The sequence below is a fragment of the Oncorhynchus nerka genome, linkage group LG20 (assembly GCF_034236695.1).
Source record: "Oncorhynchus nerka isolate Pitt River linkage group LG20, Oner_Uvic_2.0, whole genome shotgun sequence".
Taxonomy (NCBI): Eukaryota; Metazoa; Chordata; class Actinopteri; order Salmoniformes; family Salmonidae; genus Oncorhynchus; species Oncorhynchus nerka.
In genome coordinates, this window is record NC_088415.1 from 46,815,541 (window position 1) to 46,831,123 (window position 15,583).

The 15,583-nt window shown below is 43.4% G+C and overlaps 2 protein-coding genes across 2 annotated transcripts in view; both read right to left on the reverse strand.

Moving 5' to 3' along the window:
* The window catches only part of LOC115101915 (uncharacterized), an 89,474-nt gene extending 88,278 nt beyond the window's left edge, over positions 1-1,196 (reverse strand). Inside the window, exon 1 of the mRNA XM_065006062.1 lies at positions 966-1,196. Within this exon, the coding sequence (XP_064862134.1) occupies positions 966-1,052 (87 nt within the window). The 5' untranslated portion in view covers positions 1,053-1,196. The remainder of the gene's footprint in view (positions 1-965) is intronic.
* Positions 1,197-5,037: 3,841 nt separating this feature from the next.
* LOC115101914 (peroxisome biogenesis factor 10) lies at positions 5,038-11,155 on the reverse strand. Its single transcript, XM_065006063.1, is given in 8 exon segments — positions 5,038-5,176; positions 5,354-5,467; positions 6,779-6,962; positions 6,964-7,124; positions 7,126-7,184; positions 7,297-7,363; positions 10,853-10,908; positions 11,044-11,155. Coding segments are annotated over 8 exon segments (768 nt in total). The 3' UTR covers positions 5,038-5,161.
* Between the last annotated feature and the right edge of the window lie 4,428 nt (positions 11,156-15,583).

A 15,583-nucleotide genomic window follows, 5' to 3' on the forward strand; every position in this document is an offset into this window, starting at 1 on the left:
TTTGCTCTGACATGCACTGTCAACTGTGGGACCTTATATAGACAGGGGTGTGCCTTTCCAAATCAGGGGTGTGCCTTGTCCAATCAATTGAATATACCACAGGTGCACTCCAAGTTGTAGAAACATCTCAAGAATGATAAATGGAAACAGGATGCACCTGAGCTCAATTTCGTGTCTCATAGCAAAGGGTCTGAATACTTATGTAAATAAGGTATTTCTGTTTTATATTTTTAATAAACCTGTTTCGCTTTGTCATCATCGTGTGTAGAGTGAGTTGTTTATTTAATACATTTTATAATAAGGCTGTAAAGTAACAAAATGTGGAAAAAGTCAAGGCCTGAATACTTTCCAAATGCACTGTATGTCAGTTATGATAAATGAATATTCTCATACAAGCATACGTTAAGGCTAGTCCCAGATAATAGCCAAAGTTTGTTTCCATGCAATCTGGTCTGCCAGCTGGCACTCTGCGGTAGAGCCTGGGGACGAGGTTAGTTTCCATGTAACATGGAGTTGAGCAATATGTCCTCAGAAGACATGTCATATTTGTTATTTAGCTCTGCTGTGTGAACATCTGAGAAAACACCAGACAGACATTCTGCCCCGGGAACAACAGCACATTGTCCTCTGGTGGTGGATGGGGTGTCTTACCCTCATACAATGTAAAGTCTAAGGCCTAGTGTTAATCTCAACATAAACACCATGCACTCTTCATAGGGCCAGGAGTTCATTGTGACCATGTGACATGACCAGGAAGAACTCTGGGTCCTAGTTATAGTTATGGCTAGGAGTTTTTCCTGATTAGGTTACATGGTGTGGAAAACCCTCTGGACCTAGTAATTATTAGTCTGGGTGCCAGTCTGCTTCTGCTCTCTTGCCAACTCCTTATGGAATCGGCATACAATTGAAGGAGTTGGCAAGAGAGCAGAAAGAGACAGGCACCCAGGCTGAGTATCATCGCTGACCCGATGGAAACAGTGGGCGAGGGTCAGGGCATCCGTCCTCCTGGCAAGGGTGTCTGTCTGGGCACGTCGGGTCACCACAGCCCACATCAGGGCAGAGAGGCCGGACCTCAGGAAGTGTCTCCGGTGCTGGAGTCTGGCCCGTGTGTGTGACCTCCACTGATGGTCCCATGTCCTGAAGCAGCGCAACTGCAGTCTGAATCTGTAGAGTGCCAGCCACCTGCTACAAGTACATTCCAGCCCTCAGGTGCAATTAAGAGGCACAAACATCACAATACCACAACACCCCCCCTCACCACCACCACACAATATCTATACACTTGAGATGTTGCTGTTGAACAGAAGTTCACCCCAAATGTATTGCTACAAAGTTTGGCTGCTTGTTCATTATTTTCCAGAACATTAAATGTCCATTGCCATCCTAAAGGAATTGACACCTGTCCTGCACCTCAATGTTTTTTTGCACCCACTTATTTTGTGTCAGGTGTCTGAGTGACAGCTTGTGACTTGTTATTTTTGCAGATATTTTACCTAAGGAGTCCCATACCTGTCCTCTATTGTCTCCACAAGACTGGGGCTATGAATCTCTACTGCGTCAATAGGCTGCCCAAACAAAAGAAAGGTGTTAGAGTGGCCAGGATCATTTTCTCATGTTACACACACACACACACACAGCCTGTTATGACACACACAGCCATATAAATAGACATACACAAGAACACGCTCAGCAAAGGTGCTTAAGTGTGTCAACGTACCGTAGGCAAGGACTGATGAACTGCAGACAGATCTCTTTCACCAAGAAATTCACCACTGGCGCCTCCTGTCAATGTATGCAATGTGCCTGTGTGTGTTGTAACTAATGGGTCGATCTGACATTGCCTTTCAGGAGTAGTTGACCCAGGAGTTCTTCTGCCATGGCTATGGAGGAGCAGAGAGAGGCCCTCTCTGTTGTCTTGGCTTGGCACATTCGGAGTGCTTCCCTTCAGGTGAGCTGCCCTCTCTCTGTCCGAGAGGGTAATTTGACCCAAATTCTTAGTGATTCCAAGTCTTTCTTCCCACAAGAGAGAATGTGACACAGCTGGATTACTTGTTGTGACTCTCGGCACCTCAAACAAATCCTCCACCCCTTTTAAAGTAGGGTAAAAACTATGCACAGTGTCCACTGAATCGGACTTAGCTTGACCTGAGAATTCATTGGACCATTTTGTATTATGCTCAGGGTACGCCACCTCTGTGCTGTTTTGTCTACCGCTGAAGCTATACTGAGAGAGGCTTGCAGGTAAAAAGTACATATTACTTGGGAAATCTGAGCCACGCATGGCCGACGCAAAAACATCAGTCGTCTTTTCAGCTTTTCTTTCAGCTTTCCTCCATGGTTTAATGTGTGCCTTCACTGATACACTAGGAGAATGGATGTTTGTTGATTGTTGTCCAGCATTCTTTGCGATTTCGCTTTGAAGATGGAGTTCAGAGAACTCGGTTTCCCTGTTAGCCTTATATAGACTTGTGGAAGACCCATCCTTGCTGGTAGAACACCTTCTGCCCCCTTTGTGACAGTGGATGATGGAGCATGACATTTTTGCATTGCAAGAGATAGAGGGCCTAGGGCCATGAGATTCGTGATCTAAAGGAGATCCAAGATTCACAGGAGATAAGGCCAAGTCTCCAGATGTATTCAGTGCCTGGGGTAGTAGGCCTAGATCCACAAATGATAAGCCGATCTCCAGATCCAACATTGACCTATGCAAGCTCGCAGATGTCCAGGAGGACTCTAGTAGATCCTGGAATGTTGACACATTTTCATTCTGCTTCGGACAGGCAGGCTTTACATGTTCCCCCTGACGCCTGTCTAGCATGTCAGGGACTTCAGGGTAGAAAGGAGCATCTCCGGGAAAGGTAGAACCGCTGTTGCATTTTTGGACAAAAGAGACACATTCTCTCTCCACTGGCTGTTGACATCCCCTGCCCCATTTCCCAAGCCAATTGACACAGTTGCCACCATCACCTCGACCCGCAATTGAGCCATAAGGATGACCAGAGGTCAATGAAGCACCCCCTTGTAACCGAATAGGAACAAGGATATCCCTGTCAGTCAAATTGACCTCTGACCCTTTCTCCTCACTTCCCTGATGGGACAACTTCCCAAGCTTGGCACTCCAAGTGGGACCACGTTCTGTTAAGTCAGTGTTGCGGCTCAGGTTTTTCGGTCTCAAGACAGGATCAGATGTGTGTCTGTCCAGCACCTCATCAGAGACACTTAAATAGGGAGGCCTATCTTCGTTGAGAGTAGAAAGGAGGTCTAGTAACTGGTCCACTTCATTCTCCCCACAGACAGACAGGTTGCTTTGGACCAGGGGCCTCCTGGGCACGTACTTTCTTTGAGACAATCCCCCAGACTGCCTCCCCTGCCCTCTCTGGGAATGCCAAGCCATTCTGAAATGTGGAGCGAACATATAATTCAGACCTAATTGCATGATTTATTAATTTACATACTAGGCAGCCTATCGTTTGGGCCAAACATTTGAATAAAGCATTAGATTTAAATACAACATTTGTGTACATAATGTCCATTTGAAATAAATGATAAAGGTCCAGGTTTCTTACCATCAACTGTCATCTATTCAGCGTTCGTTCACGGTTCTATTGCCTTAACAGCACAGATTGTCTACTGCTGCCTTGCCTGGTGAACACATGGCACCCCACCACCACTAAGCGGATCAGAGGCAGATTATTAAAAACACAGACTACACACTTGTAAATTGGCTGGGACTTCCTATATCAACTGTCTACACATGTCATCTTGCCGCAAAATAGTTAAAAATTGACAAAGTGGAAAGTGCATGAACATATCAAAACAAATAGCTAACTGCTGCTAGCTGGCTACCTTGGTTACAGTGTGCAGCTGAGCTTTGATTAACGTTACCTGGCTAACGTTAGCTACCGGTAAATTACCGGTGGTAGAAAGCTCACATTGAACTAAGATAGGTTTATTTTCCAAACCGGTTCAAAATACAATTTCATGAAGGAACCATTTAAAGCCAATTTGCTGGTTTCCACTGACCTGAACCAACTCTTCCGTTCGCAGCCAGTCAGTAGCAGAAGCATTGCAGGCTGGAGCTAAGACGTGACTGATCCACAAGAACAGCCATAGTGTCAACAAGCATTACAGTCACCACTTTATCAATAAAACAAGACACATAAATAATTGCACAGTTGTTTATTACAAAAGTTGCATAGTTGATTTATATTTTATTACGTTTTAATTCAGATAAATTAGACTGATACAATCAAAACATGATTCATATGCAAACCATTTCAAAATGAATGATTGCTTAATATAGTACACTGCATTATGCATGCCCATAAAATATATAAAACAAGTATATTAAAGAACGAAAAATATACACAATTGATTCCAGTGTGTATCCCTGATACAGAATGAAAGAGCTGAGGACAGAGCTTCACAATAATATTCTGAAATATTACAAAAACATTTTTTCCATTTTGTTTCACACTGGAGATAACTTGAGAGTTTTCAGCAATATCTGAATCAAGGTCCCAAAATAAGATCTCTAGGCATTCTCTGAAGTGAGATGCTATTTGGAAGTAACTTGAACAGGGATAGCTAAACTCTAAGAAAGACAAAGGTGTGTTTAACGATTCAACAGTCCAATGTGGCGATCCAGTCATTTAGAAAGTGAAGCCATGTAACAAAAGGCACGCTAGTGGTTCTGGAAACTAGTAGTTTCTCAGGTAGACCAGTCGAGGAGACTGGAACTTCTCACGACACAAAGGGCACTGTCTGCGGAGGGAGAAAACAATAGTGATGCATTGCATTTATAGCTTTTAACTTGGTTTCATAGCACTGACCCTCTGACATGCTAGATAGGTGAAATATTTGTCATTCTTTATACCCCTCCAGTCCTGTCAGACCTACACAAGTCACTGCAGGGTAGAGGTCGTTTCTGGACTGTGCCACTTTTATAGTAGTCATAGCCCCTTAAAGAACGTATATAGTGTTTCTCCCATATGATAAAATAGAACAGTAGTCATTTAATGCATCTATGGTCTCACCTTGGTGTTACACCACTCTGTGATGCACTCCCAGCAGAACAAGTGGCCACATGGGGTAGAGGTCGAGTGCCTCCTCTCCTCTATTCACAGGATACAGCGAGAGGCACAGGGTGAGTTGGGCTCTTCTACAGACTGGAGACCTGGACGGACGGACGGACACACACTCTTATGGGTTAACTGTAACACGTGTATTTGCAAAATTCATATACATACCTCAATCACAATGAAAAGGATGCGTGGGGCAATTGTATCCCTCTTGCATCATTCTAATGTCCTCAAACACTTCTGTAACATCTACTATTCTTCCTGCAGTGTACCTGGAAGGCAGGTTCCTGTGTTGTCTCCACTCCTGCTGGGCTCTCTATCGGAGGTTGTTGAGCTGCAGGGCCACAGTGAGGGCCAGCTGCAGCAGGGAGACCACGCCCAGGAGCCTGTAGCTGCTCCGGATGGCCTTGTCATCCCCCGTCACACACCCGAAGCTAACCGTCCGGGGAAAGAAATGGTGAGAAATAGCATTGTGAAGCATACACTAGTAACATGGGTCCTATTCATTAGGCCACACAGTAGAAAAACATATTACAACAGAAAACAAATGTGCTTGAGGGATTACCTGAACTTGTAAAAATAAATAGCTTTTATTTTCCATTGCAAAATTGTTTTCTACGGTGTGCACTACTGAATGGAGAAAAACAGCCCTTTAAGGCTTTGCTTCCCTGGCAACTGCTTAGGTCCTGCCCACCATGGGTAAAGAAAAATGATTTTAATTGAAACATTCAATTTAGTGCTGTGTTAAATGGCTAAAAATATAATTTTTTCATATCATGTATTCTATCTACAACAGAGCTGATATCTGACGTAGGACCTAATGAGGAACCATGTCAAATTGACAAAACAAATCACTTTTACCACTTATTTCAAGCTACGAAGCCAAGGTGGTGAAAAGTTAATTCAATACAACAACTGCATGCAGTACGGTGTCCTGTGCCACTGAAAAAATGGACAGGTTTGGTGGGTTCATGTCTCGTGGGAACATTACCAAATGCGTTTACCAAGAGCTACAACTTTCGTTAAGTGTCATGCTGTAGTTGAGGCAAGGCAAGCATTGGCAGTTATTCAACATAAATCAGAAATATTGTTGAGAAAACGACATCACCACTTTGTGTGCAATTAAAAGACGTTGCCCAACTAGTTGTCGTCGATAACAGATTAGGTTAGAATAACTGGTTTTCTGGTCAGGATGGACTGCATCACCAAAAGTCATTGAGTGACTCAAGTTGCTTAGCTAGCTAAGGATTTTGAACTTGACAAGCTAGCTATTTTCCAACACAGGCATTCATTTGATAACCCAGCTAAGCTATCTAGCTAGTTATATATCTAGTCTGAATAATCATTTTTGGCTTGTTTGTCCATCTGTAATGCTAGCTAGATATCCAGTTCCAACCAGCTTGGCTGCCCACGCAGCCTGCTAGCAATGAGCAGCAAGCTAGCTAGATTTATCTAGTACAGAAGAGACATTATTCAAATCAGTTGGAGATTAGTAGTGGTGTAGCAAAGGATCTAGTATCCAACCATTTGGGATTGTATTTATAGGTTTTAAACCCCAAAATATAGCTTCTTAATGTCAAGCAAAACATATTCTGAAGCTTTCTTTACCCTTTGTGGTAGTTGCAAAGGTTAACAATGGGGCTCACGTCATTGACACGAATCTCTGTTCCTTCATAGGTTCACAAACAAATACCCACATAGCGGATGCTGGCCGTCTTGTTCCCCAGGTGGTAGAAGGCCCCGCTGATGTAAAACAGGGCCACGTGCAACCGGTGGATGATGGAGAGTGCCGGCTGGAGGGCCAACAAGACCAGCATGCACATCCTCCTCTGGGGTTCCGTGAGCTGCCCCACCACCCTCTGGACCCAGCCTCTCATCCAGGCTCCAGGGACTGGCCACTTCTGCTCTCCGGCCTCCCCCTCCCTGGCTTTCCTCCCTTATCTCCAGCTCATTCTCCAGGCACACCAGCAACTTGTCCAGCAGGTAGGGAAACAGGCTGTGGAGATACTCCTGGGCTCCTTGTCTGGCACAGGACGGTGCCCCCACGCAGGGTGGGGTCCACCTGGATGATATTGACATACTCTTCGCCCCACATCTGGTACCCTGGATGACACATGAAGGGACAGGGAGAATGTGTGGTAAAGACATGCTTGCGTATCAGATTTAACACTAAATCAACATCGTACTACGGGGGTGAAGCTGTTTGTTTACCTACCTGAGAATGTGGTTAAACCACAGTATGCAAGGTCTGACAGGAGTTTGATCTCTTTTCTCCAATGCAGCTGTATGAGTAAAGGGGGGGGGGAAGAGTAGCTACTGTAAGAATAATATAAATACACTACATTACCAAAAGTATATGTGATGTGACAGATGATTTTTGGTACCGTTCTGTGAGCTTGTGTAGCCTATCAATTCGCAGCTGCTTTATTGTTAAGTTTCCAACAGCACTTACAGTTGACCGGGGCAGCTCTAATAGGGCAGACATTTGATGAACTGACTTGTTGGAAAGGTGGCATCCTTTTGACAGTGCCACGTTGAAAGCCACTGAGCTCTTCAGTAAGGCCATTTTACTGCAAATGTTTGTCTATGGAGATCGCATGGCTGTGTGCCTAATTTTATACACATGCAGCAATGGGTGTGGCTGAAATAGCCGAATCCGCTCATTTGAAGGGGTGTCCACATATTTTGCATATATAGTGCATCATAAAGCAGGATATGACTGACTAGCATAGCTATGTTCTAAATTGTCATGTAAGGTATCGGTCTATCCTACCTGCCTGCAATTTCGCGTTCCTGTTCCTCAGACAGTGTTCATAAGGTTCGTCCTACTGACTTGCGCGAAGCAATTGTGGCTGGTTTGCAGGGACGAGAGTCATTGCTAGAGTCTGGTTGCTAGCTAACTTAGCAAGCACTCAGTTGCTTGAATGACTGTAAATTCACGACAATTGAAAAATAATCAGTCAATTTCTGTAACTGTCAGACTAAGACATCTTCCCAGTTTAGCATAGTTATTCGACTTTCCTATTGCCTATCGAGACAGTTCTGTAAACTAGCTCCACATATAGTACAAAGAGCTACGACTGATGTGTTAGTTATAAAAAATATTCCCGGAAAAACCTTTGACTTGAAGGAAACAAACTTCTGTGGCCACAGTGCGGTGCTAGGAGTCCTCGCGTCTACATTCGTAATGCATCAATATGATGCAACAATATTGTAACATAGCCTGACACAACGCATCCATTTTTATATCCATAAAAATACTGTTGTGTCATATCCGTACCGGACTTACTGAACTTCCATACTTTACGTGAACTTGTGAAACGTCATAACAAACAACGATATGAACAGTATATAGTGTGATCACTAAAATCAACATCGAATTTTTTTCCAATTTGCTGGCTTGAGGATTCGGACCAGCGACCTTAATCGCTAGGCTACATGCTGGATTCATTAACTAATATATTGTACACATTTATTTTGTTATTACTTTTTCGTTTTTTGACAGACATGTCCCTCCCCAAACTTTCATAGCTGGGTCACATTTCCTTAACTGTGTTGAGTGTGCTCAATCATCCTGCCGCTTGCCCTACCCTGTAGATAAGTTGTAGAACCAGTTTCTTTGTCCCTTCAATTCAGCTACCTGAACCAAGCTGTAGCTGTTCCGCTAGGTGGTGAACACCTTTTCTGTGCTGCAGAGGGCAGGTACCGTTCTGAGAGAGCCGCTCTCAATAAGAAGAGCTGGTAGTAACCCTTAGACAGTTAGAGTAGCGGAAAAAACTTTGATGAGTTTACTTACAGGCAGCTGCAGACAAGGAAGTGTGTCTACAGTTAATGGGCAGCTGCTGATGTTTTTCCCTCCCCCCTAAAGTTGTGGGATACTTGTGACTTCTTACAGATGGAGGCTAGATGGTGCAGGATGAGCACACTGCTCGTTGGCAGCACAGGATGGGACTGAAGTGCCAGAGTAGACTACAAAGGTAAGTCTGTCAGTATTCCTCTGTTGGTTTTATCAGCATGGCAGTCACTGCACTTAATTCACTGGAGAGGTTTCACTTGGCGACTGAACACTAACATTCCACCATGCAACCAGATAAAGAAGGACTAGACTAGAACCTGTCCCACTTTATTGTGGCCTCTTAGCCCACTGCCCCATGCCCATCAAAACTGCACAGAATTCCAGCTTGTGCGAATCAAAATCTCTTTATAATTGAATAGAGTAGTAGAACATCTGTGAATAGAGTTGTAGTGCTCCTTTGATGAGGTTCGTGTTTGCTGTTGACTGCTGGGTGAGTCATTGATCTCTATTTGCAAAGCACAGGATCCTCAGGAGACCCCAACCCACTGGGCCCACACTGTTTCCACATCATTTCAATTAAATGACCTTGAACTAATGTGGAATAGACATTGAATTGACGTCTGTGACCAGTGGGGAAACAACCCAATGAGGAAGGAAGCACTGGAGCCGGCAGCACAACACCTGCCAAAGAGATAAAACAGCAGCTTGTTTGGCCCCACACTAGTTTCCATGATTACCTCAGGTGACATCTGGTTAGGATATATCCAGCCACTGAACTAATTGCTTTAACGGACACTGGCATAAGGTCGGAGTACTAGGCGCTTAGTAGTCTTTTCTCACAGCAGCTGTGAAAAGAGGCTAGGCACTGAGCTAATTCTGTTTCACTTTTTAAACAGACCACAATCTGTAGCAGTCCGACAGTGATGTTTGTTTTACAATGCAGCAACATCATAAAGTGTCATAGGGTGACTTGGCCATGCCCAGACATAGTCTCTTCTTAGGCACATCCAGCAGGACTTTGCCCTCTGAGGAAGGCTACATGTGTGAAGCCACATCACTGTGTGTGTGTCTACGTGCGTGTGTGCCTGCTTGCATGCGTGTAGTGTGTGCGTGGTTAAGGCTAGGATAAGGCTGTGGTAACATTGCCATTGTGTTCGTGGAAGATTCATGAATAAGGTAGAAGAACTGTGGGAACAAAAAACAAGTAGCAGTTTCTCGAACGACATAATTGTAAAACATATTTCCGTATAGAATGAAAATCATGATATAACATTGACATGTCTTATAGACACTTGATGTTCCTTTGATGATGCCAACGGAATATTAACCAATGCAAAACATATCGCAATGCTTTTATATGTAAGAAGTACATTTCTGACGGACCTTTTCTAGCCTGTGATAACTATATTATTGTTCTCTTGGTTGTATTTTGCCACATGCATCCCTTTTAAAGTTGGCATGACCTTTCCAGTACCCTGCACAGTAGGGCCGTCCAAATCGGCCACGGGAAAGTTCATTTGACTCTCGAACACGCCACTAGCAAACAATGTTAACTGTGCCGCTCTGACATTGCTCGTCCATATATGTATATATTCTTAATTCCATTCCTCGTTTAGATTTGTGTGTATTGTTGTTAAATAATACTTGTTAGATATTACTGCACTGTTGGAGCTAAAAACACAAGCATTTCGCTACACCCGCAATAACATCTGCTAAACATGTATATGTGACCAATATGATTTGATTTGTGTGTGTGTTGTCCCTCTGCTTAACTTAGCATAACAGACCTGTATCAGTCCATTGTAATAAATAGGCTACTCTCCTTATCTTCCTACAATCACAGCATAACCTACTCCTTCCCTGAAATGAAAACATTTCTAAAATGCTGAAGTAGTCAAATATTGTCTGCAAAAGTATTAGTCTCAAAAGAAAACATGCTATAGAAGGACTCACTCAACAAGGAAAGATGTCTTACCCGTAGCCTATTGTTAAATTGTTTCAATTTCCATCTTGATCTAATCTTGGTGACAGCTCATGACGGTACGAGCAGAAAAAGATTCAAATGAATTTGAATCAATCTCCCCTTGTCAAAGAGTAGTAGCGCAGTATGGTTTTTTTCTTTGCTTGCCACAGGGGGCAGAGAGATTTGTATTGGTGCATGCTCACCACCCACGGCTGACCCCACCCCACCCTTTCCTAGGTACAGGTACTGGCCCTCCCCTACCAAACCTCGGGCTTTGCCCTCACATGTCCTGTCTGCGTTGACGCACACCAGCATGAATACCCGCTATAGACAAAGCTGATTGAAATGACATAACTCACTTCCGGCTGTTGCAGTAGTGTGTGCTGCTTCTCAGGTGTGTGTGTGTGAGGGATTTTACGGAGGTGTGTGGGGATAAGAGTTGTAAAGCTGTCCAAGTGGGGGATTTTCACAGGACGCCACACACTAAAACACACCAACATCAAGGCTAGACTTGGCTGTGTCCTCTGCCTCTTATTTCTCTCAGAAAGGTAATGTCATATCACCGTTCTTATTTCTTGTTTCTTGCCTGTCTTACTTACAGATAAATCAGTGCTGTTGCTCACCACAAAGGTGTGGCGAGGGCAAGTCTACTTTTACTATCTAGCAGGGATGGACTTCTATTGGTAAAATAATCGTTCCTGTGCAATTCAGGTGTGGGTGTGTTGTGTGCTTAGTCTCTCCCTTGCGGTTTGTACAGCCAGACGCCATTCAAACAAGCTCAGTTTAACTCAACTATTGGGACTGTACTGTATCATAACCCCAACAGTCTTTAACAACAGTGCTATTTGATTGGAAGAGCAGGTTAGACATCCTTTGTGGAGTTGTTGCTGCGTTTAGTCAATGCGGTGTAGGTTTTCACCCCTTTGAGGTTTTTAGGGGGGATTTTCTGGCTGGCGCTGAAACTCAACACCTTATAGCTGGGAGAGTGAGGAAAAACAAACATGTAACCCACTGCAAAGGGGAGGAGGCCCAACTGAACAGGAGACTCCATGTTACTTCAGGGGTCTGATTTCTCCTGTGAACACACTCTTTCCTCTGTTGTTGTTTATACAACCAAACCTGTCATTTATCTCGCAACAAGGTCCTTGCTGTATATGAAAATATGTTCTCTGTCAACTTACCTAGTAAAATAAAGGGTTAAATAAATAAAATACAGTAACAAGTGTCATTGAGTCCCATGTGTTGGTCTTCAATGCTAGAGTGGCAGAGCTAGCCTTGCGGCGCCGCAGGCTAAAGGTTGATGTGCTAAGAGGCTATAAATCAGCTGTAAACCAGTGTGTTTAGTGAGGAAATACCATTTCCACCGCTGTCATCTGCCAAGGTAGATGTTCCGTGTCCCAGGAAACACATGACTTCTTGCCGCAAGCCTGATGAGGAGACAGTGGGTTCTGTACATATGTCATCATTATGGGGCTTATACCTTCCACTTCATTTTCACATTTTCACTTAGTCATGCATTGATGTCAGTGAGAGACCTTAAGTTAGGATTTGCCCCTTTCAGTTTAAAGACAGTGATTCCTATGTAACGGGTGGGTAAGGAGGACCAACTGTTGGGTGGTAGCCAGTGCCGCCTCTTCACAATTAATTAAAGACTGGTCTGTGGAAAGAAACATTATTTAGTTAATTTTGTGGATTAAGCTTGCATTAGGAACATTTGAAAGGCGTTTGGAGAGGTCACAACACAATGCCAAAAAGTTGAGTTACTGGTTTAATGTATAACGCCAACTGTAACATATTTTGTTATTTATTCTGAATGTACATTTTAGTCATTTAGCAGACTCTCTTATCCAGAGCGACATCCAGGAGCAATTAGTGTTTAGTGCCTTTAGTCAAGGGCACATTGACACTTTTTTCACCTAGTCTGCTCTGGGATTCATATCAATGACCTTTCGGTTACTGGCCAAACGCTCTTAACTGCGAGTCAACCTGCCACACTGTAGTGATGTGAATAATAATGTTAACGTATAGCAATATCTAACAATGATATCAGATCATGTGAGATCATTTACACAATTTGGAGACGCAGAAGCCGAAAGCCATGTCTGAATATACCGTATGTGCCTGTGTGTTTTGAACTTGGGCTCTGAAGAAACTCAATGAATTTTCCCTCAGCATCAGTCTGTGGTGTACGGTGGAAGCCGATTTTGTACCAGACCCATTGTGTGTGTGTTCTGTAAAAGTAACGTTGTAGTAGTTACTAAAAGTGAAAGAGCCATTGTGTCCACAGCCTTTGACCACCAGCGTGGATAAAACACACAGAATACCACTATACCTGTAAAAAAAAAAGCTTCCCCCCCGATTAGCTCTCTGTCACTCATTGTCACAAGAAGACACAACAGGGACCACAAAAGTACAGTACTCGTGTAGTAGGCGAGTTGTAACCGACACCGAATGTGCTGTAAACAACCAAGGAGACAGACTCCCAAATGCACTACTTTAAGGAATAGGGTGTCATTTGGGACTCAACCATAGTGATGGAAGTGTCAAAGCTCAATCTGTCTCTTCGGTGGTTTATGGCACAATCGGTTTCGGTTACAACTCATCTACTACACGAGAACTGTACTTCATTTTGTGGTCTGTGTTGTGTCTTATGGTGACATTGAGAGACGGCGTTAAAAGAGGGGAAGCTGTCTTACAGGTATAGCCGTCTTTTATCAGTGCGTGTGTCGCATAACTCTGCTCTAGGAGCAATTCTACACATTTTGCCATGGGACTGGGTGAAACAAATGCACTTTCAATGCTAATTTCCTGCAATTATATACATTTTTGACATGGGACTGAAAGAACATTTTAGTTTTAAAGCAAATTTCTGTAATTCTACACATTTTGTCATGTGGCTGTATCATGACACTAGGTGAGACCCAAATGCAGACACAGGAGGCAGATGGTTGGAGTTGTTTAATAAATCCAAAGGGAATAGGCAAGAGAATGGTCGTGAACAGACAAAAGGTCATAACCAGATCAGAGTCCATGAGGTACAGAGTGGCAGGCAGGCAGGCAGGCTTGAGGTCAGGGTAGGAAGAATGGTCAGGCCGGCGGTAACAGAGTTCAGAACAGGCAAGGGTCAAAACCAGGAGGACTAGAAAAAGAGAAAAGGCAAAGCAGGAAAAATGGGGAAAATGCTGATCGGCTTGGACATACAAGACGAACGGGCACAGAGAGACAGGGATAAATACACTGGCCCAGAGAGACAGGAAACACAGGGATAAATACACTGGGGAAAACAAGCGACACCTGGAGGGGGTGGAGACCATAACGAGGACAGGTGAGACAGATCAGGGTGTGACAGGCTGAGAGATTGTTTTAAAACTAGTTTCATTGCAAATCTACACATTTTGTCATTGGGCTGAGAGAACTTGCTGTAGTGGTGGGTAGGTCAGCAGTTTGTTCACCTGCACCCGCCCGCAATTGCTAATAATCCATCTGCAACCGCCCGCCTATACAGTATGTGATAAAGTGAAAATCGAAGGCCCGCACCTGACCCTAACCCACTAATATAGAAAATGCGCTGTAGGCTACAGTCAGAGACTGCAGAACAATTTTTTTGGAACTGGGGGAAGGATTTATTTTGCCTGATTTAGATATGTTTCGGTAAATAATTTCTGACATTTTGGTAGGCTATTTGTAAGTCAACTTGTCTATAGTCAGATGCATGCAGCTTCTCTTCTGTCATTTGTTGCCCTAGAAGGCTAAATAAACCATTGTTCACCAGAATGTCATAAATTGATAGAATGAATGATGTAATCTTGTTGACATTAGTAGTGTTTCCAGTGTTCTCTGACATCTCTGATTTTTAGGGACCGGGGAGAAAATGCAATAACAAAAAAAAGTGTTTGTAAAGAAATAAAAGGCTGTGATAACGACCAAACATGTTTCTGATAAGCTTTCAGTTAAATATAGACTACCATCTGTAGAGGTGCTATCTTAACTGGCATTCACATTCTCTCAAGATGCTGAAATAAATCATATTTCTCCAGTCCTGTCGGGGAGTTCATATTAAGGCTATGTGAGAGGTGTCCAGATTTCAGTTTCCATTTAACCCATCTGAACAGTAAGCTACAGTTCCATTGATGTGCCATAGAACTTTGAAGTCCCCATCTTGATTATGATTACACACTAATGCCGGATACGCAAAAATAATGAAAGAAAAACCTCAATGTAGCCTACAGATACTGTATAAATTGCACAAGAATGACACATTTATGGATTTAAGGTATTGTTTTCTCTTTATTCAATTTGCCCGCCGCCATTCCGGCCTTCATCCACACAATATTTAATGATCCTAAACCACGTGTCAAACTCATTCCACGGAGGGCCTAGTGTCTGCTGGTTTTCGCTCCTTCTACATGATTGATGAATTAAGGTCACTAATTAGCGAAGAACTCCCCTCACCTGATTGTCTTAATTGAAAGGAAAAAACAAAAACCTGCAGACACTAGGCCCTCCATGGATTGAGTTTGACACCCCTGCCCTAAACCCACCCGCCCCGCAGATCACTAATTTGCGGTTTTAAAACAAATTTTGCGATGGCTTTTGAGTGACTCAAAAATTATAACAAAATCAATGGGGGCCCCATGCCATTTGGGGAATTTTAGATTCTCCCTGTCTACTTTATATTTTGGTGATTGTCACTTCTCAAAGATGATCGTATTTAAAAACATATTACTCCATTTTTATACATTA